Here is a 24,978-nt window from a genome sequence, read left to right on the forward strand (position 1 = left end):
TTTCCCATGTTTAAATAGCAGCACAAACACAAGGGTACTGGATTTGAAAGTTTACCATACTACATTCTCTCACTGCAGTGCCCCGAAGGGGAGACTCAGGTACTCATTTTTTAATTGCATTTCAATTAATCTGAGTTATCAATAGGCAATCTCTACTGGCATTTGCTCAGTGTCATGTATCATCAGAACTGCTTACTCCGAATGCTTCTTTCAAATCCTAGCTGTGTGTTGCCAATGGGGATCTTAAAACAATGAGAACCTTTAAAAAATTTAAAGCTCTGAGTGATGATTTAAGTGCTTCTTTATCATAATTGATATACCCAGATAGAAATGAAGACTTTCAAGCTTTATTGAGGTGCCCCTGTAGCCACTGCGTTGCGATGGCCAATCACAATCATAAATAAAGAGAGAACAATAAAAGAGACCTTGTGTTCTGATAATTTTGCTTCTGCTTCATGACTAGAAGATGTCTTCAGCAAGGAAAACTCGGACAGTTTCTTTTCTGCCTCATTCATCAGTTCGATGACTTCTTCCCTCGCCTTCTGGTAATCTTGCCATTGCACTGCACATCTTGAAAGAATCCAAGAGAGATTGGTAAAGATCATGACATTACACAGTTCTCAAAAGCCCTGGTGCAAATTGTCTTAAAATGTTATAGCAGAAGAATGAATTTACCTACTAATGCATATCAGTACTGTCTTATCCTATTATGAGTGATAGCTCACTCCATGGAAGCAGCAAGCAGACAACGACTCAATTACCTCTGCAGGAGACCTAACTGGGCATGTGACTCCTGGCTTATCTTCTGACTCCTCTTGTCCAGGCAAGCCACCTTCTCTGCCAGGTCTTCTTTGCCATGTGGCACAATGAGTGGGTCAAGGTTGGCGACCAGGCCTCGGAGCTCCTCCAGATTACTGTGCAACTGGCCCTCAGCACTGAAAAATTCTGTGTGGCTTTTGAGATTTTCTTCTGCACTCTCCACATCTAGGCCCTGGTCTGTCAGCTGCAACATTTCTTGGGCATCCTCAAGCCAGTCGTTAGCTGCTTGAAATACTTGGTAATACCTTTGACACTGACTGTAGAGTTCAGTCAAGCTGGCCTGAAAAACAGTTATTGAAATCATAATCAATTCTCAGTTGTAATGTGTTTATGGGAAATAGTTCCACTTTCTCATTTTTTTCATTACTCAATCCTACACATATATATGTGTATGTATGTGTGTGTATGTATACGTGTACAGACATGAATTGATAAACTGTGGATTATTTTTGTGGGGTAATCCATCTATTTTCCCATCTGTTGTTCTTTTCATAACCTCATAATTACAGTTAAAAAAATAAGGACAGAAATCGAAAATAGAATTCATGTCAGTACCAGGACTAGTTCTACAATTTTCTCTGTCTCCAATGACAAAAGTATGCTTAGCAATAAATATGGCAGACCGAATGCTTACTGAAATGCAATAATGCCTCAGTTGCTGAGAAACATAGGACCACCACGCCTCACAACAGGAATGCACAAGGCCAACTTTCAAAAACTAAAATAGTAGCTTGTTTTGAATAGAGAGTAAAATAGAAAAGCTTGGGTTTGGAATCGTGCACCCTCGAATCTACAAGCAAAGGAGGGGCCATCACTGTGGCACAGTAGGCTAAGACCTCTCCTTCTCTGTGTCTCCTCCTCTTTCTCTAACTTTGTCTTTCAAATAATTATTAAAAAAGAAAAGAAGTAAAGGAAACATTTCAAGTTCCCCTCAGCCTGCACAGGACAAGATATCACAGTTTGGTCAAGATGCAGAGAACTGATAGGAAATGTGGAGATGAAGGGAGTACATAGAGAACGACTATGGATGGCAGAACAAAGCAGAGTAGGTGGAAATAAGGATTGATCCTGACCCATGACCATTGGTTATATGCACCAGGTCAGTAAAATATCAAGAAAGCAGAAGTAGAGACATTTAACAGATTTAAGATTTTGGTTCAAAATAGTGAGCTTCAAGACACAGTTTTTCAAGAATGAAAACTTTAGGTAAGAAGAGCAATGAGCACAGATGTGTTCAAAGGAAGCAAGGGACAAAGGAAGTAACCCACTGGACACTACTGGAGCTGTTATTTCTGAATGAGCAGAACTTGCAAGCCCTGAAGCGAGCTGTGTTTAGGAGGCTTGTCTGGGAAGTTGCTATGTCAAGTCATCATTAATATTTACATCTTTCATCTGTTGTGCTACTGTGACTCAGGCAAGGAAGAAATAGAGAGATGAGGCAGCTAAGAAGAGACCCCACTAAAAATGCCTCAGTGTCACGGTTAGGGTGCGTTGCCCTTCTGCTGCTCTCTTTTGGGATGCCCTCCATCTGGAACTAATGTTAAATTCCAGGTTTCACGCTGTTTGAAGAACACAGTCAACTATTCAGTGTTAACCAATTTCATTAATACCCTAACACACTTCTCCTTGGTATCCTAGAAAGATTGTTTCTAGATCTAATCCCCTCTCCCCCACCCTCACCCCTCACCCACACAGCAGCTCAAGATACTCAGTCCCTTACACAAAATGGGCTAATATTTGCATAAAATATATACCATCCTATTTACTTTAAATCGTGTCTAAATTACTTACAGTATCTAGTACAATGTAAGTGCTATATAGTTGTTATTTTTAAGGTAATGTTGGCAAGAAAAACTTCATGTTCGCCACAGATATGGTTTTTGCTCAATACTTTGTCATAGCAGTGGATTGTCAATATTAATTTTTGAAATAAGCTCTCTCAAAAAGGAGAATGGGTGACAAATTATACTACTTAGTCTAGTGAATTGGGGTCACCATGAAAACCACATGAAATGAATTCTATGACATAAACAAGAAATACAATCCAAAAGTACGATTCTATATGGTACCAAAGAAAGTATTTAAGGAATTAGTTTTCACAATTAAACGTATTTCACACATGTGGTTGACCGACTAGCACAGTGAAGGACAGCACAGCATAGCCACATCCTACTGACCTGTCTGGTGCGTAGAGCCTCCTGAACGTCCCCGTCCAGCTCCGACAGTTCAGCAAGGGTCTGCTGTAAGTCAGCGGAGATCAGTTCTTTGGCTTTCATGAATTTCTCCTTCTCCTTACTACTCAGGGCATTCATGATCCTCAGGCTGGACTGGACCTCTTCCTGATGAATCTGGATCTTTCTGATTTCTTCCTGGATGGCCTGCAGGCTGAGGTCCAGACAGAGTGGCCCTCTGAGTTCCGCCTTCACCTGCCTCAGCCAGTCCAGGGAGCGGCTCATCTCACTCTGGAAGTCTATACTTTGCACCATTCGGCTCTCACACTCTGTGACCGTGTCACTGATGGCAGAAGTCAACATGGTCAACTCTTCCTGCCACACCTGGATCTGCTGCTTGGCTTTCTCATAGGCCAGGGGGTCCAGATGTGGGGTGAGGTCCTCCAGATGCAGGGTCACTCGTTTCAGCAGAATGCCTGAGTCCTGCAGACTTCCTGCCAGGGAGTGATAGACTTTGAGCTTCTCCTCTGCTGGCAGAGTTTCCTCATTCACTTTGGTCTGCTGTTTTTTCACAGCCTCTAGTTGTCTCTCGAGCTGCTGGCACATCGTCTGGTGCTCTTGGTAGGCACTGGTAGTGTCTTCTAATGCACCAACCCTTTGTTCCACCTGTCGCTTCAGCCTGTGATACAAGCTGACTAGGTGCATCATCTTGTCTGGCTTCCAAGGCTGACCTGTGCTACGAAAACTTTCTTTTTTCTGATTGAGTTCATCTACGGCTTCCCCAAGGCCCGTGACCTCGCTGAGAAGCGCTCGACAGCCCTCCTGCAGAGACAGAACCTCTTCAACACTCAGGTCACTGGGGACCTTGCTCATCTTCAAGAACTGATCTTCAAGTTCACTCAGAGAATGTGTTGTCAGCTCAATCAAGGAAGAATATTCCTTCCGTGCGAGAATCGCTTCTTGGACTTTGTAGAACTTATCTTTAGCCAAGGCAACAATGACATTCAATTGTTGGGGAAAAGCAGTCAGCTTTTCATTGAGGTAAGAATGATCAACTTCATTCAGTGATGGTAAGATGGCCTGCCCGGTTCTCTGTAGCCTAAGCAGAAGATTTTCGTATTCTGGAGATTGTTCTAGAATGTCTTGGTATTTGGCCAGTTGTGTATGAAGCTCAGTACTTTCATTCATTAGACTGATTTCAGGAAACGTAACAATATCTGCTTGCTTCAGCCAGTGACAAGCTTTATCAAAATCTTCCTTAAAATGCTTCCTAGAGACTAAACTTTTTTCTAGTTCTTGCAGCCGATGGCTGCATTTTTGTAAAACAGTGTCATAGACACTTTGCAATTCCTGGAGCTTCCCAAGCACTTCACCCCTTTCCTGCTCTGTGACTCCTTTCATTAACTCACGGCCCTGGGCCCAGAGTCCTGAGACTTCATTTTGGTAAGTCTTGAGGCTGGCTTGTGAACTCTTACATGTCTTAACCTGTTTGCTTACGTCATCTGGTAGCAGGCAGATGTGTTCCCGGAACATGATTTTTCTCTCATGTTGCTGAATTTGGCTGGTTGCCTGGGACACTGCCATGAGGAACTGGGTCTTCTCGGACAAGGCTTTGTTTAAATACTTTCTCCGCTGGCCCACTAAGTCACTGAGACAGTTCACATGCCGCTGGGCATCAGAAAGCGCCTTCTGGATGATCTGGCGCTCATTTAGACCGAGGTCTGCCATTACTCTGTCAGCATCCTTTGTAAGTGATTTCAAGAGCATTTGCTTGGCCTCCAGTTCACTGCAGATGGCCAGGTGGTCCATGAGGAGATTCTGAGCCAGGTCGGGAGGAGGGCTGTGCTTCAGGGCCTCTGCAAGGCTGGGCTGCTGCTCTTCTGCCCACTCCATTAACTCCTGAAATCTGGACTGTACCACGTGTAGCTCCTCCAGGTTGGTGACTGACACTTGGATTTTCCTTTTCACAAGATCCTCAAGTTGAAACCAACGCTGTTCAAAGTGACTTGTCTGCTCTTTGACAAGTTCTTTGTCATCCACATTCAAATGTTCTATGATTTTCTGCTTTTGTTCTTTCAGCTCTTCAATGGCATACTTTCTCTCCTGCAAGGCCAATGCTAACTTCTGCAAAGCTTCCAGGTGAACAGCTGTACTCTCTGCATCAGATCTGTCAAAACATTGAAACATACAAGATAAACAAACTCCATCACTGTTGATGTTGGTTCATTCCATGTCAACTCTCACTTCATCATTTGCATTAAGTGGATAGTTTTAACTTATTAAGAATAGCTTGATTAATATTTTGACAGGGGTTCAGCAATTATTATGAAATACAATCTCTTGTATTTTTACCAGAAGTTGAATTAAATCAAACCACCTATATCCTTTCCACCCCCTTTTCTCTAGTTAGTGCTGCCCTCTAATTAAAACTGTCCTATGCTTTTGGTTTCCTCTGGTTCTGATGAACTGAGCAGAACCTAAACAGTAGCAAGAAGCCTGGGTGACTTGGTTATACTAAGTTTTGAAAAACAGTGATGAACTGCCTTTCTGTAAGTTGCACTGATGGAAATGAGTGAGTCCTGATGTGTGTGCTTTCATATGGCTAGTGAATCCAACAACAAAAGTGTTACTACAATCTGTAATATGAAACCAGTGGAGTTAACAGCTCCTCAGGTTTATGCTTAGATGTTTACAAAGCTTTAAACCTATGCAATGCAAAGAATTCTCATCTGTGTGACCTCAAAGCACGCAAGGAAGTGCAATTGTCAGGTCTTTCATTTACAAAGCAGTCAATTCTGAACTAGCAGAAGCAGGGTGCAAGGCAGCAGGATCAGGATCCATTAGCTCTGGGATGTCTGGAAGCCTAGCATAAGCTGGAAGTTCAGGAGTATGCTAGGCTGACCAGAGTCATTCCAAAGAACAGTAAAATCTTGAGCCAATCAAAAGTCAACAAATGAAAACCATATACCAAAACATCATGGATGTAACAGCTTCTAGAACAATCTGTTGGTAATCTTCACTGCTAACAAGCTAAATCGGGAGCAGGGTAGGTTCTAACACGGTGAACAATGATGGCTTACACACCACCCAGTGTGTGTGTGTGTGTGTGTGTGTGTGTGTTTATCTTTTACCTCACAGAAGGAAGCTGGGAGAGGAGGATTCCTTCAGCATCAGATTACAAAAAGCAGAAATGAATTTAATTTGGATCATTGTGATAATTTATAGAATTTGAAAAACCTTGACTAGATTACATAGAATATATTATTCAGCAATCTTAAAAAATCTAGGAAATATTGATTCAAGGATTCATTTCACAAATTCACAGATGATAATTTCGTAAGGTAGTAATCAAAATAAATGTTCTTGGGACATTTGTTAAGTTGATGAAATTCACTCCTGGAATATTGTTTGATGTCATAGAGAAAAGCAGTAAATTTTTGCTTCTCTCTGGCCCACTAGAAACTAACAAAGCCATCACATGACCAAACCAGGCTCTTCATAATGCTTCATCCATTCGGATATTGAAAACAGATATCAAGAACCTAAAAAAACCTTATTTTTAATTTTTCTATAAATTGGGAAGTTTCTGGCTTTGCAGTCTGGTGACCCATAGGGTAATTTCTCTCACCTGGCTAAGTTATCCCACTCTGTAGTAAATTTTTCCAAGAATGCTTCGACAACATTCATGCGGTCATGGTAATCCCTTGTTCTTCGCAGATCCTCTTCCCTTTGCAAACACAGATTGTTGGACTGCAGGCATAAGTCCAGCCATTGGTCATTTAAGTGACTGATTTCTTTGTGTTCCGGGGACTCCTGATTCTTCGTTAATTTGTTCACCTTTTCTATGACAGCATGCACTGACGCCTGTTTGGACTGGACTTGCTTAACAAATTCCTAAAGAACAATAAGAACAAAATAGATAGCAGGTGAAGTATCCTCCCAATACATAGGGAATGGAATACAGTTATACTATCTCCAAACATTTTAAGTTACTTGAAATTGAAAACTGAAGACTGTACAAAGGGTCGTGTGGGAAAATGAGAAAAATCTAGAAATCTGCCTAACTTATCTATGAATGTGAAGTTTCCTAGTCCACAAGAGTTAGATTTGTTGTGTTGAGATGTATACAGAAAAATTAATATATCATCAAAAGTTATATCATCACTGCTAAAGGAAAAAGCCAGAATCTTGCACTGGAGTGAGGTCTAAGTTTCCTAAAAATTTTTAAGAAAAAAAAAAAAGGTATTTCCTATTCATTCCTTCTGTATTTGTAAACAATATTCTAGCTTAAAGCATATGACTTATAATCACAGAAAAATGTCAAAGTTTGTTAAATATATGGTTCTACTTCCAAGAACCATATATTTGCAATTTTATTTTACATTAGACATATAAATATGGAGTCTTGACAAAGTTTAAGCACATGCATATTATGAGAAAACTATGTATGAATTTTAACATATTGTGCCAAAATAAACACGTTTTTTGTAAAAAGTTTTAATGATTTACTTGAGTTGCAGAGACAGAGGTTGCATCCACTAATTCACTCCTCACTGCTCATAATGGCCACGGCTGAAGCAGGATCCAGGAGTTAACAACCCAAGCCAGGTCTCTCCCCTGAGTGTTGGGGACCTGGCTTGAGCCATCATCACTGTCGCCCATGGTCTTCACTAAGGAAGGCAGACTTGGGGGCCAGGGCTGGAAATGGACCCAAGATACTCCAATGTGGGGTGCAGGCACCTGAAATTCTGTCTTAAATGCCCATCTTCACAATTTTTTAAAAATTTCATTTTCACCAACATTTTAATTAGTAATTAATATGTAAGCACTAAACTTACAACCCTATGGCTTTAACACGGTGATGAAAATCTAAAACAAAAAAGGATGAGGGGGAGGCTTATGTTCATTTAGTAACACTGTACTCCATTGGCTGAATAATACCTGCTGGGTCCAGTAACAAAGCATGGTGGCAACAGCCACTGCACGTGGAATGCCAGTGGAACTTTGAGGCTCCGAGAACACACTTGGGTGTTTACCATGTGCTGTTACCTTTCCCTGGCACCAAAGGAAAGCTGCTTGTTTGAATTCCCTAATTTCTCAGTCATTCGTGCAGATGTCTAAGAACTGACAGACACCCACATACTGAAGCCAATACACAGAGTTCAGGTCATCTTTTCTGTCTTGGCCTCCTTAAACTCCCCTGCACATAAATGTATTCCCACCTCTACTTGGGAAACCACGTTCTGGGCAATATTGGGCTCCAGTTCCGAGTGCCGCCTCTTCATGTTCTGTACTTGCTGGTCAGCATCCTGAAGATAGATCCACAGCTCAGCTTTCAGGTACTTGATCTCCTCCCAGCCTTGAGTTAAGTTCTGTGCCTGCACGAGCCTTTGCTCGATCTTGAGAAAACACAGGATTAAAGTCAGCTGTTAGAAACACTCGTGCAAGCAGATGTGTCCCCGTGTGCATGCAAGGACACAAGCACAGATAACACCAAAAAGAACTTCTTCACTTCCCGTAGATTTAGACTGTTCAAAGACTAAATATCCGAGGCATACCATGCGGTTTCAAACAGTAATATGGGGCTTTATTAGGATCAAAAGCTGCCTGATTGGTTTCTCACATCTGCACTTCAACAATCACAACTGTTTCGACATGCATTTAGTGACAGAATTAATTGGAAAATAAAAATTGTTTTCGTGTATATTTTTTCTTCTAAGTTATTAATTGCTTAGATATCTTTCAATCTGCTTCATTCGTTTTTGACTCGCTATCTGCAAAAAATTTAGTTTATATGTTTCATAAACATGTAAAGTCATATTTATTTTGATAGTATCACACGAGAGCTTAAAACCTGGATATGATGATCTCTGTTACACAGTTACTATACATTCCTTTAGATGAAAAGCCGTAATACAAAATCAACTACAGGAAGAGAGAAATAGAGAATTGACAACAGCATGAAGTTAAATAACATGCTACTGAATGACCAATGTGTCCCGATGTGAAGATACCATACAGTAGGCATCTCTACTTCCAAATCAAAGATGGACTCCCAGTGAAACTGGTAAATGTAACTTGATAATAGGATGATGTATTCTTGATCACTGTCCATACCTGCAAGGTCAGGATGCACTTAAATAGCAAAATGACAGGCTTATGACTGTTCACGAAGGACTATGTTATTATAATAATATAGAGGAAATTAGGGGGCATTATTGGGAGGGAAAAGGAATCCCAGAGCCTATGGAACTGTGTCATAAAATAATAAAATAAATACATTTTAACAGGTAAAATCCTTGCTATTTTAAGACATTCTTTTCTTTTAAGTCATTCTGCAATTACAGATTTATTTAACAAAGTATTATCTCCAAATCTCATTTTTCTTTTCACTGCAAATATGTTGCCTCAGAGACAAGGATGCAGCTCAGTAGCTTGTGAGTGCATGGCTCCTGTGCCGCCACTGTCCATCACGGACGGGTGCTGCCAAATCATTACCACCATTCTCGTGAGCCCACACAGACCCTCAGAATCCTTTTCAGCATCACACTCCAAAGTCTTTGCAGGTAAATAAGGAACATCAGGAGCCACGGCATTCCTGATGTAATTAATCAGGGCTCAACATCCCTATCACATATCACTTGAGGACAGGAACACATTTTGAGCAATGTGTCGTTAGGTGACAAGCCTAGATGTTAGCACTTTCCACCCACTGGATACCCTGTTGCTGCAAGGCCCCAGACCTGCACTGCATGGCACTGTACTGAACACCACAGGCAGTGACATCATAATGCATTGTTCTATCTAAACAGATTCAGAAGAGTAAAGATATTAGGCAACAGAACTCTTTCAATTCCAATGATAATCTTAGCAGGTCACAATGGCATATGTGATCTATTGCTGAATGAAACATCATTATGTAGGATTTGTGTTCCCCAAATTTAAAGCTAAAAAGACAGTGAAAAAATAAAAAAAAAAAGGTTGTAGAAAAACAGGAAGAGATAAATAAAGGTGCTTAAGAGGGGAACATGCAAACGGATAGCAAAACAATGGGTATCAATGATTGAGTGCTGATTCCATGTTCTCGGTGTCAGAGGGCGCGTGTAAACTGGAATTCAAATACCAATTTACTATAAAGGCTGTGGAGCGCGACCGTCTCCCATGTAACATCCAAACAAAGCAATATGCTAAAGCCAATGCCATGTAACCGTGGTTTTCTTTCCTACCATTTGCTCTGTTTGTTGAATGTCCTTTGCTGTAGCCTTCACAGAGGAGTTCGACAAGTCACACATGGAGCAAAGCAGATCTAAGTACGTCCTTGCCTGCTCTTGCAACGCTCTGAAGTGTTTCACCTGAAGCAAGACAATCGTAAGCGGGAGAGAAATGCAGGATCAAGTACCATATGTGATACAGATTTTGTTGGCACTTCAAAAATAATCTTACCGTCTCAGTGTTCTCATCATGTCACAAATAACAGGTATTATTGATTCACACAAAAAAATTCAAAACACACCCACAGGAACCTATTTTCCCCCATCTGTTTCTCATTGTATTAAAGGATTCTATATGGTCTTAGAAGGGTAGAACTTAAGATATTTCTCCAGTCTTTCCAAATTCCCTGCTCACATGCTAACTTCTCCACCATACAGTGTATTATTTAACATCTTGTTGCAAGATTCAGAGACATAGGTAAAGGTTAGAGTGAGTTTGCAAGTTTCCCTGGGATGAGGTGCTAGCAGATTTTTGGGCATCTTCTCTCTGTGCAAAGTTCATCTCTGGCTCCTTCCCACAAGACAGGAAAAAAAAGCGGGGGGTGGTTCTGGTGGAGCTTTGTTGACAGAGACACACAGAGATGTGTCTGCCACTGCTCTGTTTACACAGGCTACTCGAAATCCTGAACATAAAGCAGTCCAGAGAACAAAATGTTTGCATCCACAGAACTTACACTTTTATCAGAGAGCTAGACAATATATTAACAACCAAAAATTCATTGCAACGTTTATCAGTGCTAAGTCAAGGTGGAGAGAGGACAGAAATGTGAGCAGGAAACGCTGACACAAGCCCTTGTCCATGAAGAGACCTGAGTGCATGGCCAACCACAACCAAAGCCATGGCTGGGATGGCTGCCAATCCCAGATGCTCCAAGGCTGTGGCAGGAGAACCAGGCAGGAGCAGGGATCAGAAAGCTGAGCAGAGGCCCAAGGATGGAGGGGACACTGGACTTTGGCTTCAGTTCACACATGTGCAAAGTCAGAACTATCAACCTTGTAGGCCAAAGGACTTTTCATGGAGGTGGCCGTTCTGGACACTGCATTTAAAATGCCCAGCAGCCTCCTTGCCTTCTAGATGTCATCAGTTTCCCAAGCAGTCTGTTGCATGACAAAAAATGGAATAGAATAAAAAAACAAATTTAAAACTAAATTTAAAAAGTAAACAAAAATAAATTTAAAGTAAACAATGAAATGGACTCTTGTAAACAAAGATTCCTTTTGGTAAGAAATTATATAAGCAGCCTGTTGATAGAAAAAATAATTCCAAGTTTCTCCCCATGCCCTAACTTATGACTGGAGGACACTGGGAGAATCCTGATGTGACCTCAGCTCTTTAAATACTTCCTGTTGTGTGAGAAGTCTGTAGGAGCAGCGGGCAGCACAGAAGCAGGGGAGCAGTTGCTACAGCAGGAACTGAATGAAAAGTGATGATGGTGACGAAGATGAAAAGTGGTTCTTGCCTACAGTCACGAGAACACGTCCTAAGGGGTCAGTTTGACTCCCAGAGACAACACGGGATTGTTTTTATCCTAATTAAGCCAATATGGAGGCAAATGTTTTGAGACTTGGTACCTTTTCTTCTCTTCTGCCTGGACTACCTACACATAACACTACCCTTGTGCAGTTATGAAAGTCACAGATCAACATCCCAGCAAGTCAGAAGTACTACTTTATTTAGTCAATGTACAAACTGGGCATTTTTTTTGAGTCATATTTTTAGTCACTAAGAGATATACAAAAAAAAAAAAAAAATGTACCTGGGACCTAGAGGTTACCTGTCCCACTCTACTTATAGGAATAAAAAAATGTTAGAATGTTGATTTATAAATATATTTCATTTGAAGTAATATAGAATGATTTATGTTCTCTTCACTCTGAAAATGTTTGAATCCACATGTAGATTATCAATTACAAATTTTTTTTTTTGGGGGGGGGACCTAAAATGAACCTGAAAGGCAAATCTAATAGCATTTTTTCCAATTCTTCCAAAATCACATTTTATCTTATTAAAGCATATGGCATTCTGACTAGTCAAACCAATGCATATTTTGTAATGATTATGTGGTTTATTATCATTATATTTGTTGTCACTAAATGAGAGGTGCTAAGAACACACATCTTGAGACCATGACCATCGGCCAAGACAGCCTAATTAGTGTTTTTTGGACAGGGTGGGACCTCCTACCCACAATCCAGGCTAGCCGTGCACTGAGGGTGTAGCGGGAAAGGCTGCCTGCAATGAAACAAGACCCATCTCCTTCGGAGCCACTCGGATCCAAGTGACTGCAGCACCTCAGGCCCCTCCTCTGGTTATTCAGAGAGGGGACACAAAGCGGAGGTAGCCTACACCCCAACACCAGGCGCCTCAAGGATCAGTGTCCACGCTGAGGACGGCTGACTGTTACGTGCAGTTGGTCTTTCCTGTGCTAGCAGAATCTTAAGAGGAGTAATGCTTTTCTTCTCCCCTGACACATTTCCTTTCTTTTTTGGTAACAAAACAAAAGGAAAAAAAAATCAAGTAATTTGATTTCTGTAAACCTCAGTTTTTTCCTATGTAAAGTAATTATAAGTGCATTTTATTTCCAGAAATTACAATGAAATACAAATGAATGTGATTTGTAAACAAAAATATCTTTTTCTGGATAGTACCATTAAATAAGCCAGTAGGCAAGGAATAAGAAAGATTGCAGTTTCATGGAAAAGCAGCATATATACAGATTTTGGTCTATTTTTCTCGGTTCTTGGAGAGCCAGGTTTTATTTATTTTGAGCTTATTTTTTTTCTAAAAAATAATTTGAGTGAGGGTACTTCAAAAAGCTCATGGTGCTCACGCATCATAAAGATATATGCATAGGTTTTTAAATTTCTTTGTAATAAAATAAATTTTCTCTTTTGATCTCATTTTTACAAACTTTCAAAGTGCCCGATATGTACTGTGTGTGAACCATTGCATGGCTTGCTGCAAAGCACTTAGATCAGGAAGTTTACTTTACTGAATCACAACACATCTTTCCCATGTGAACAAAATAAATAATTACACTATATTAATCACAGTTATTTTAATTGAATTAATAGTATTAGCTTAAACTCTGTAAATACAGCTTTTACACTAAATTCCTTTGAAATCCTTTCTATAGAGTTCATGCTATGCAGAAAAGCTGCCTAGAGCAGAAGTTTTGAAAACATTTCTCCCATGTTTAGATGGAGTCTAAACAGCAAATGTCTAAGCCTTTGGTGTCAGATTATTGTGCAACGGGGTTCCTTTCACATGATAACAGGAAATTGTCATTATCTACCAAATACTCTGTGTTGAGCACTGTGAGTTGAGCTAGTATAGCTTTTCTGTTCACAAGTTGTGTTTCGCTGTGGCATGATGTTTGAGCTCTGCCACAACTTTCAGAGGATGGATACACTTAGCCTCCACATCTTCAGACTCTGCATCCACACATCCAACCGGGTGCAGACACTTCAGAAACAAGTTGCACGGGTGGAAAGCACACAGACTTGTTAAACTTGTCATCTTTTTCCCTAAACAATGTCCCCTCAACAATCACTTCCATAGTTTTCATATTGTGTTAGGTCTCATACATAACCTAGAGATGATTTAAATTACATGGGAGGAAATGTGTAGCTTATTTGCAAATACTATAATACTTTATAAAAAGACCTTGAACATTGTGGGCTTGATAATCTACAGGGGGCTATGCATGGAACAAAGTTCCCATGGATACAGAATGATGACTGCACTTACAAGCTCTACTTCCCAAGGCAGGAAACAGAGACCAGCCTCATTGTAAACATTGGAGTCAGTCCTTTGTTACAGCTCCCACACTTCCTATCCTATCACTGGTCCCTCCAATATTATGTCCTTCTTCCTGGCTGGAACAAGAACTCAAGCACAGCCAAGCTCAGCTCGTTTTACTTTTAGATCTTCAGGAGCCACCATATCAAAAGTATTACATTTTCACTGAATGACTTGAGCATAACACAACAAACTTTAAGGAGACTTTTACCTGCTTCACAGCTTCGGCCCTGCTAAGAGGTGGCTGTGGGCTTGGCTTTAAGTCAGGCTGGACCCCAGAGAGCCACGCCTGACACTGCTGCAGCGTATCTTGCCGGCTGACATGCTTCTGAAGTTCATGTTCCAGACTCCGGTACACCTGCGACACAAAGTCAGGCTCAGAATGTGAGGGCTGCTTTACATCCCTGTAAAAGCCACAGGAATTACATAAAACACAACAATATGTGCACTTACACTTATTTGCCAGCAAAACTTGCTAGAAAATGTAGGTAAAATATGTCTCAAAATATCATAGAATTCTATATTCACCCTTACTTTGTAGTTTCCCAATATTCTGCTCAGGTGAGGGAACATGAGCACAGAGCCCTGTTACAATACATAAAATCATTGAAATGAATTGCAACATTTTTTCTTTTTTTGCTTTTTTTGCAGCTTCTCCCTCTGGTACACGTATTGCAATTTTTGTTTAAGCTACACAATAAAAGTGAAATTAACCACCAGCTCAGGAAATGACAGCCATAGGCAAACCAATACTACACTCACCCAGATGTTTTTGTTACAAAGATACAATCAAACTGGGATGAAATTGTAATAATGGAGAATATTACGCTCTCATTTCATCTTAGAGACTGTGCTCCACAACACCAATAATTCAAACACAATTCCTGTTCTCTGATATATTTAGTCAATTAACTTGTCCTTAACTAGCCAATTACATTTTATTCATGAGCACATAATGATAACTGCCATGTGTCTCCCTGAAATCAAAGCCATACACAACTATAATATATTCCAAGCAAACTATTTCATAAAAACATGAACAATAAGAAAGTAAGTGAATGTAGTCTGGAATTTCTTTCACTAATAACTATATTAGTCAATGAATTATGCCTTGTTCGGTAATCTATTCTGTACTGTTTCCTTCTGCCATTATTCACATTCTGTTTTTAACTTTTTGAAAGTAAATTATTGAGGCTGGGCTGTGGTGTATTAGGTTATGGTGCTAGCATCCCTTGTGGTTGCTGTTTCAACTACTGGCTACTCTACTTCCCAGTCAGTTCCCTGCTAATGTGCCTAAGAGAGCAACAAAAGATTCCCTCTCCCACATGGGACACTCCAAGAGGCTCCTGGTTTTGCAGCAGCCCAGTTGCAGCCAATGCAACCGTTTGGAGAGAGGCCAGGGGACTGGAGGACCCCCCCCCCCTCTCCTTTCTCTACACATCTGCCTTTCAAATAAAAATAAGTAAATCTTTAAAAAACGAATTGTCTACATTGACTGGTTTATTACCTATGTCAAATTTATAAACCTGATTTAAAAAAAGAATTTGCATCTTTTTAAAGCACAAGTCAAGCTCCCCACTTCTCACTGTATCTCTCCAGTTTTGATTGGCCATGCAAGTAGCAAAAATACCTGAAAGATCTTTATAGGCTTAGCAATGTTTTTGCTGCATAATTGAAAAGTTCTAGAATATGAAACTACTAACTACTATGTCATTATAGAAACATTCTTATACAGCTTAGACATACATTTCTATAATGTTAATGACAATATTTTAGCGGAAATACATAAAGTATAATTCAAAGTAGCCCTTTGTCTTTTATGTAATTTCCATATGAATGCCTAAAACACTGAGTAGATTTTAAATTGAAAAGTTGAAAATAAGATCATAATTGTGACAAATATGAAATAAATAATGTTGATGTTACAGAATAACTAGTAGATTAGAGAGATTTGTTGATGGCAAATCAACAACTTTCTAAGTAAAATTTTTAATAATGAACTCGCAGATGAAGACATTTTATTCAATGTTATGTCTGAAAACCACCACTCAGTCACATCAATCAAATATGACATGTCTCAATATTTCAGTGTTGTGAATCTGTCCTATTTCCTGTCTGGAAACGCACCAACTGTGTTGGTGAAAACCTCTGGCTGGCCTGGTGTTCTTCCGTAAGGAATCATCAGAGAGCATGCTGGCGGAGCTCACCCGCTGAGCGGTGCTGCAGATGGCGGAGTAGCTGTCTCGCGTCCCTTGCAGGTGCGCCTGCACGTTCTGCTTCAGCTTGGCTTGCAGGTGCTCTGCACACTGGCTTGTCAGAATGTCACCTTTGCTTTTCAGGGTGTTCAGACGGTCTTCAAAATTAGCAATATCTTCCATCATTGCCTGAGAAAAACAAAGTCCTTCAAAGCCCACTTCTAAATAACCTGTTCACAGCTCAATATTAGGAAATTTAAAAAAAAAGTGTGTTTGGTCTTGGAAAAATTAATGCATGTAAAGCAATGATGAAAAATTATCATGCTATAGGACATACATGCATTACTGCATTAGCAGAATAAATTATATTTATATTTTGTTCATTTCTACAAATTATAATGCTGACATATTTTTATCTAAAATAATTATTTTAGTAAACTTGTAACTGTATCATTCATTTTCCTCATATCTAATTTCCATAACAATCTAATATCCACTTATTAGTTTATATACTTAGCTAACATCTAATAATTAGGGTTAGAATAGCACCTAATATACATATAAATGTGTGATCTGATAAATGTGTGTGAGGTGTCTTCAAAAAACTTGTAGAAATAAATATTACAAAAAACTAGATGGAGTTCAAAATTTTTGCACTAAAATTATCCTTTCCTTTCATTTTCTAGACATGAACACGGAAACACAGAGATTTCATAGGATAAACCCAAGGTCACACATCCAGGACACGGCAGAACCCTCTAGCTTTGAGAAAAGCTCTTTCTTGGTTTCAGCTCACACCACTGGACCCACATATATGTTCTAGTGAGCATTCCCATCAACTACTCAGGGTGGAGAGACCCGTGTTTTAAAGTTAGATTGTAATTTCCTATCCACAATAGGATGTAATAACAAAAGACCTATTCAAACAGAAGTACTGAGATTGATATGTCAGTATACCTAAGAGAAATCCAGTGAGCAGTGCTGAATCAATATTATATACATCTAATCAACTAAAAATTAATTTTCCAGATGACCTAGTTATCCCACTTCTGAGAGTCTATCCAAGGGAAATGAAATCTGCATATGAGAAAGTGACCTATAATAGTGTATTTATAAGAGCACGATCTGCAATGGAAACGACCTAGATACCCATCAAAAGAGGAATGTACAGAGAAACTGCAGTACATCTATGCTATGGTATACTACTCAATCGTTAAAAAGAATAAAACTCTACTATTTGTAACAAAATGGTCCCAACTAGAGACCACTATGGTGTGAAAAAAGCCAACCCAAAAGGACAAATATCATATGTTCTCTATAAAGCATCCTTCATGCAATCAGTTAGATGAACTGTAAAATGGAGATTAGCAATGCCAAGAACTGAAGATATATTACAGTGTGCATCTCTATTTCCAAATAAAAGATGGACTCCTGATGAAATATATAAGATGTTGGACTTTCTACCATTTTCTATACCTACAATGTGATATAGTTAAATGGCAGAAAGATGGAATTACTGCTGAAGAACTATACTACTGTCATTATATTAGGAAAAACAGTGGGGGAGGGGGAAGAGGAAATCCCATTCTATGGAACTATGTCATAAAAAAATAAAAATTAAACAAAAAGAAATAAATTGCTTTGAGTTGAATGTAATCATGGTAGGATGCACCTCGGGCTGGCTCCTCCTCATGCTCCAGCGGACTCTGTGGTTTCCCACTCATAAGTGTGGGCTACAACTTGAATGCTGAAATGTAGGGAGGAAGGTGGGCTTTCCAAAGACACACTACAGATATCGACCACAACGTGGCTGAATTTGTTTCCCATTAATGTCACAAATAAGTCACTATAAACTTGTGGCCTTATGACATCTGCCAGCTGGAACAGCACACATAGGACTAAAGTCATGTTTACATAAAGATGATGGCTCCTGTTGGTGTTCTGCTGCCAGAAACTTGATCTTCTAGGATTACCAGAATAGCTCTGAGCTGGGGATGGTACCATCATTGACTCAGAGGCTCAAAAAGGCTCAGAGGAGCCAGGCGTCCTGAATGGAGGAGGAACAGGATATTCTAGAATTAAAACTTCCTGAATACGAGTCCTATATTCTAAAGCTGCATTTTCCTAAAATTAAAAAAAAAAATTTTTCTTGATAAATTTTGCCACAAAAACTGAATTCTGAGGAAAAGAGCAATTTGATTAAGTATTACAATGTATTCAGCAGTCAGATGCCAAGATTCAACTTTTATGATTCCTCTGTTGAGTTTCACTGTTTTTAGGTGACATGCACATGTGGGCACGCACGCGCACACACACATACACACACACACACACACACACACACACACACACACACACACACACACACACAGGCATGACAAACGCTGCCCTGTGGTGGCTCACTAGGGGCAGTGTACCTTGTGATGGGCCAGCTGCTGGGTGATTGTCTCCAGGCTGCTGGGCTCCAGCAGGTCAGGGGCCACCAGCCGGCCCGACATCTGTAGCAGCCATTTCTCCACCTCCTGGAGCTCACTGTTGTACTCCTCATGGTCTTTGACTTTTGCCTCCAGGCTGGAGACACGCTCCTGTAAAACCAAGTGCCACTAGATGTGATATTTCAACCTAAAACTTAATGAAAGCTATGGATTTCACAAAACCAAGCGTAACTCACAGGTTAGATAATATATTTCCTGACAACCATGAATTGAAAAACAGTCATTATGTCATTTAAATGTCCATCAGGCTCAAAGAAAAAGACAGTGACCCATGTCAATCCTTACAATTGTCCTGTGGATAGGAAGGGCTTAGGGACCCACCTGTTGGAAAACACAGGCTTCCTGGGACGGCAGCTCTGGCTTACCTTGGCTGTCTGGCAGAGGTCCTGGTAATCACTCTGAAGTGTGTCTATTTTGTCCTTCAGTGCAACATCCTGCACCAGTTCCAGGAGAGCTTCCCCTTTCTCTCTTACTGATTTTACTGATGGCTCCTGGGACAGCACCATTTGCTGAAGGGACTTGAATTCCAAATGAGAGAGAGAGAGACAGAAAGATGGGGAGGGAGAGAGGGAGAGCAGGAGATAAAGGGTGGGGGAGGGAGGGAGAGAAAAAGCTGTTACAGCCATTTAAAAGCATGTATATACACATGTGGGTGTGTGGAATGCATGTGACCCGCCTAGGAGAAAGACCTGGAACATAGCCCATGAATCAGCACGTGTGAAGCAGTAAAGAGAGAAGCATCATTTATGGCCAATACAGTTTTCAATCATGTATTAGCATTAACCGATCACATTTCTTTTTGGGTATGGAGAAGGTTTTGGAAATAATAACATTTGGCTAATAGCCATTCAGCTAATATGTAATGTTTCTTTTGGCTAATAGCTCCTATTTCTGGCTTCCATCTCATTCCTTTTGGCAGGGAAATTGAAATCTCAACATAAAATGCAGGGAGAGCAGCTAATGTCTTCTGCTTTTGAGAACACAAAGTTAGTTCTGTCTTAGAGCTGTAAATGGATTGGGGGAGAGGCAGAGATAAATTAGAGGTGAGAAGAGAGTGTGATGCTTACGTGGCACTTCCACAGACAAACTGTCGGCTTTGGCCAAGAGGCCAAGGACAAAAATAGATATATGTGGTGGGGAGACAAATCCTCTGAAGGAAAAGCTTGGGAGTAAGCAATCATTTAAACATTATTACTGAATTATCCAAACAAGTTTAGAACATAAATCATTCAACACGTAAACTTTGATAATTGTTCCCCAAATCTGAGCAAGTTAAACAGATTTTTCTATATCATGAGCAGCTACAGATGTACCACTATTCTTTCCAAACTTAATTTCTTGAGTATTCCAGCTACGATTTGTCCATTCAAATTTATTTCATTCCAAATATGACACCTCATTTTCTAATATACCAAACATCAGTTTCTAGGCCTTGGGTACCAAACGCTGAAGATTGCCCTGACTTGGACCAAGAAAGTCTGATATGGCATCTGCCTGGAGGACACATCCATTCAGGTCACAGAAAAGATCTATATTTGTTGCTAATATATGCAATAAATTCACTGATACAATCAGATCCTTGAATGGATGTGTAATCCTGAGGTAGCAGGCTGAGCCAAATGTGCACCATCTATTGACACATGTTTGGGTCATTTTCAGCACCAGTTATCAGTGGCACACACCAGGGCTGACCCCCCTCCCTGTACATCCCTCTACCTGCTTTTGTTGACAAGTATCCAATATTACCTTGTATTTAGATAACTGTGCTTTCTTCTCATACAACTCCATTTTGGGTTCCTCGGGACTGAGCAGAGACTCCTGGTACTCCGTCATCCACTGAGTCATGGCTTTGCACTTATCTGAGAACTCCTTTGCCAAAAGAAGCCCTCTCTCCAGGCTCACATGCTCCTTCCGCATAGCAGTGGTCAGCTCCTTCAGCTGCTCTACGTCATCATGGATCTCCTTTCTTAATGTCTCAGCCTCCTCCAGCTCCAAGTAACACAGAGCCCTCTCTCCTTTCTCCCGGGCTGATTTCAGCAAACTATGGCCTTTTTCCATTTCTTTAAGCAAACTCTGAAAAAGGCAGGGAGTGGAAAGCAAAGGCAAAATTATCCTCAATCATTTATTTCCCTTTAACATCAGTTGTTGAGAGAATGGGCATGAAGCCTGAGTTAAATTTTTGACTCTAATTCCTGACTCCAGTTTCCTACCAACACAGACAACAGCAGGCAGTGGCGATAGTTCAGCTGGTCGGGTTCCTACGCCTATGTGGGAGACCTAGAACAAGGAAGAATTTGTAAATGGAAACTTTAGGTGTCAGCCTCTCTGCCTCTTTGATAAAGTAAAAAGTGAATTGCTAACATTCATATAAAATTGATCTTCCAGCAAGCAAAGTTTTTTAACTTAGAGGTTTTAAACTTACTGATAAATATATCATTTCTAAAACAAATACTCAGAAAAAAAAAAAAACGTGATATTTCACTCATTCCACCCATTTCCCTAAATATCTAAAATAAATCTTGTTAGGACATTGGATTATGAATTTGGGTCAGAGTTTCTTAATATTAACAATTAAATTGGGGAACAGTGCTGTGGCTTAGAGAATAATTGTTTACCTTGGTAAACATTTTTAGAGAAATGGCAGATTGTATCAAAATAAATCGAAGAAACAAAAATCCGAAAGCAGGTGTCTGCATGTGTAAGGGAGGTCGCTTAGACTAGGGATCAAAAGGCTGAAGACGATGGCCGTGTCCTCTGTCGTAGCTAAGCTGCCACCTGCAGTACCAGCATCCCCTACGGGTACTGACCTAAGTACCAGCACCCCCTACGGGTACTGATCTAAGTACCAGCACCCCCTACGGGTACTGCTCTAAGTACCAGCAGCTCCGTTTTTGATTTAGCTCATTGTTAATAACCTGGAGAGGCAGAAGAGCATGGCTAAGTGTTCAGATCCTTGTACAAAGCAGAAGACCCACAAGAAACCCCGGGTTCCAGCTTGGCACAGACCCAGTGGCTGTGGTCCTGTCGGGGAGTGAACCGGCAGAGGGAAGACATCTCTCTCCCTCTCCCATTCCCATTCCTCTCCCCTGGCCATCTCTTCTTCTCCCTTTCCTTTTCCCTCTCTATAATTCCTTCAATTAAAAATAAGGCAAATCTTACAGAAAAGAGGTTAAGTCAGGAATTGGTTAAAGCTTTCATGGGCAGCACCACACATAAAGGAAACCTAAATGTTGGCTTTCATGAACATGTATGTTGATATTTGGAATGAAATAATGAGCCAAAGATCAACAGTCACAACGAATTTGGTATAGACACATGCTCTTCCCACAACCAGACAGGGAGAAGGGACACTGAATCAGAAAAGGTTTCAGACGAGTCTGTAGCATGCAGGCCTACCTCCAGTGCTTTCAATTTTTTCCCCATCATCACTGGATCAACTTTATCAATCCTGGTAGCCACATTCTTGAAATTTTTGTGAGTAGAACCATACCAATCAGAATAGGAACTGAGCGATAATTCCGATTCCTCCAAACTCTGGATCTCTTCCTCCAAGAATTTTACTTGTTCCTTGGTAAGCAAAGAAAAACGTGGAGCAGGTATTAAAGCCCTGTATCGGGTCTTTGTTGGTATACCAGTACATGTAATGGAAACTGTGGGAAGGTTTGCAAAGCTTTGGTCCAGCTTTTGGCCATTGGTGGCCACTCACCAGCACTTGCAGAAGGAGAGCCTGGTATCTAGAGGTCAGCTGAGTGGCCTGGCAGCCCAGTCTGCTGCCCACATGGCTCTCGTCCAGTATCTCTTGAGCTCTTGTTCCCACCCCCTCTACCTCGTCTCTGTAAGCAGTTACTTCTTCCTGCCATTTCTGAAATGATGGAAGAAACGGAGAGAAAGATTCAACTTTGGCTGCTATTGACAATGACAAATGCACAAATATACCTTCTTAATGGAAAGTGATTCCAACACATGTTTAGAATATAAACATCCTGAGACATAACTTTACACGTGTCACATATAGGCTTTGGGTAAAACACATTCATGGCAACAAGAAAAAGAAAAATATCAGTTTGTGGATTTGGGGATTTTTTGTATGTATTGAAATTCTGTTAAAAATGTAAAGAACAAAATGACAATTTTTTCAATCTTTTGTTGAATTTACACCGACTTCAAAATAAATAAGAAATTCCCCAAAGTCTAAGCATTACTTTGGAGGCAGACACTAAAATTGCATAAAATTAAAATAAAGTATTATAAAGTGTTACTTCAATGCACTATATTACAGCAAATTCATATCAGAACCATAAATGTACGAGGTGATTTTAGTACCAACCTGCATATCTTTACAAAGCAAGGTAATAGAGCATGAGAATAAATTCTAAAATATTTTCATTAAACTACAATTTATCAAAGAATTATTTATGAATGAGTCACTGTAAGAAGTATGCTCCATTATAATTTATTTAGAATTTCTAGGAAGGCACAGCAATTTTGCCAAACCTCTATCTTAAAAAGTTGCAGTGTTACATTGAGAAAGGTGAAGAAGTTTTGTGAGTTGTACCTTCATCTGATGTAGTTGTATCTCTTTAGTTGCCCGATTTGACTGACGCCCGGTCCTGAGATTAATTTTCTCTTCCACTGTTGTTAGCCATTCATCTACTTGCTGAAACTTCTGTTCCGTCAGCCTCAGCTTGTTTACAACATTATTGACCTGAGTCCGTGTCTCAGACAGTCTGTGCTGGAAGCCCTGCCAGTCCTGCCGGAGCGACTCCAGGGCCCGGTCCTCTGCCTGGGGGATGCCTGAGGGGATCACTTCCTCCCTGGCATGCAGCGCTGAATTCAGTAACGCCTGGCCCTCTGCACAATGCACTTGCAGCTCCTGCAAGCAAAAAGGCATGGTAGTTATACTTCCCTCAAATCTCACGCTTGTATCAGTTCACACAGCATAAGCAAGCCAGTTGGGCCAGTTTGAACCTGACATTTAGAAAAACAACAAGAACAAAACACCTTATAGAAGTTCGCATGTGGTACTAAAGGTTATTTCCCAAGTCAGGAGAAAGACTACACAAATGTTCAAATTAAAATCCCTGGCCCTTTCTCTCTTATTCATATTCTCTCTTTCTCTGTCTCTCTTTCAATACACACAAGCATACACACACACAAACAACTTAACTTTTCTCAAGCAACAGCTTCTGAAATTTGGCTTTTCAGTTAAAAGGCAAAAACGTATGTGATCAAAGTTGTTGTTGTTTCAAGGAATGATCTTAGGCTTTACCCAAAACCCGGCAATCTCTCATGGTTTACACTTAGGGAATATTTTCTTCCATATGACATTGCTTTTAAAATTGTGTAACGTGAAAGTGTCTGCACACAGAAACAGAAGATCAAAGGACATGCTAAAAAATTGACAAACATAATTGAAAACGCAGAAATAGAAACTGATTCCAAAATTCTCAGACTGCTTATCAAGGTAATTTCAAGATTATTTTCCCCAGACTCCGTGCCAGCAAACTGTGAACCTACTATGCAACCCCTACCTACCTCTCAAGGTCAGTTAAGGGACCCTCTTGCATGCTACCATAAGAGTTCTTGCATTTAGCTACTGTTTTCATGATATTTTTCATAATAATCTGTATGAGAGCTTGTGCTCATCTTATTGTGAGCTTCTCACACATAAGTGTTATTTTCATCAACTTTTCCTGACATGCTATCAAATGATCCACATTACATTGCCAACTCAATAAATCCTGAGTGAGTAAATATGTAGATGAATAATAACTCCTTTCTCTACTATATCCGTGATTTCAAAAGAATTGCAGCCTCTTGGCCTGTATACCAGGATTTGTTCTAGCTTCTCTGTTTATTGCTTGTCTGTTTTAGGAGAGCTTCGACCCTTAATCTATAGCTGTGGCAATGCGGAATATTTTATTGATACCAGATGGCCCAAGATACTGCCACCAATTTGACTTACTGTCATACTCCACTGGCTCCAATGATCATGTCTCATATCTGATTTGATGCTTTAGGGAGCAAGAGGCAGCGATCCAAAACAATGAGGTCATCGGTCATTTCTGTGAGGGGACACCTGGCTAGCCAAATGATCTCACCTAGGACACACTACTGGAGTGCCAGAATCTCTAAATCGAGTCTGACTATAGTTGTAGTGAATATGTATCCGGCCTCTGTAGGAGTCAAGGCCATTTTAACTTAGTGTGCTGCTTAAACCATCAG

The 24,978-nt window shown here is 40.3% G+C and overlaps 1 protein-coding gene across 1 annotated transcript in view; it reads right to left on the reverse strand.

Moving 5' to 3' along the window:
• The window catches only part of SYNE1 (spectrin repeat containing nuclear envelope protein 1), a 444,597-nt gene that overhangs the window by 176,710 nt on the left and 242,909 nt on the right, over window positions 1-24,978 (reverse strand). Inside the window, exons 67-80 of the mRNA XM_040965176.1 lie at window positions 23,309-23,626; window positions 22,460-22,615; window positions 22,150-22,320; window positions 20,500-20,826; window positions 19,119-19,271; window positions 18,676-18,843; window positions 16,271-16,447; window positions 14,275-14,421; window positions 10,217-10,342; window positions 8,213-8,389; window positions 6,619-6,884; window positions 2,997-5,157; window positions 762-1,099; window positions 426-570 (exon numbers count right to left, since the gene is read on the reverse strand). Coding sequence (XP_040821110.1) covers window positions 426-570; window positions 762-1,099; window positions 2,997-5,157; window positions 6,619-6,884; window positions 8,213-8,389; window positions 10,217-10,342; window positions 14,275-14,421; window positions 16,271-16,447; window positions 18,676-18,843; window positions 19,119-19,271; window positions 20,500-20,826; window positions 22,150-22,320; window positions 22,460-22,615; window positions 23,309-23,626 — 4,830 coding nt within the window. The remainder of the gene's footprint in view (window positions 1-425; window positions 571-761; window positions 1,100-2,996; window positions 5,158-6,618; window positions 6,885-8,212; window positions 8,390-10,216; window positions 10,343-14,274; window positions 14,422-16,270; window positions 16,448-18,675; window positions 18,844-19,118; window positions 19,272-20,499; window positions 20,827-22,149; window positions 22,321-22,459; window positions 22,616-23,308; window positions 23,627-24,978) is intronic.

Source organism: Ochotona curzoniae, unplaced genomic scaffold (genome assembly GCF_017591425.1).
Source record: "Ochotona curzoniae isolate NIBS_2020 unplaced genomic scaffold, NIBS_Ocur_1.0 scaffold_3890, whole genome shotgun sequence".
Classification (NCBI taxonomy): domain Eukaryota; kingdom Metazoa; phylum Chordata; class Mammalia; order Lagomorpha; family Ochotonidae; genus Ochotona; species Ochotona curzoniae.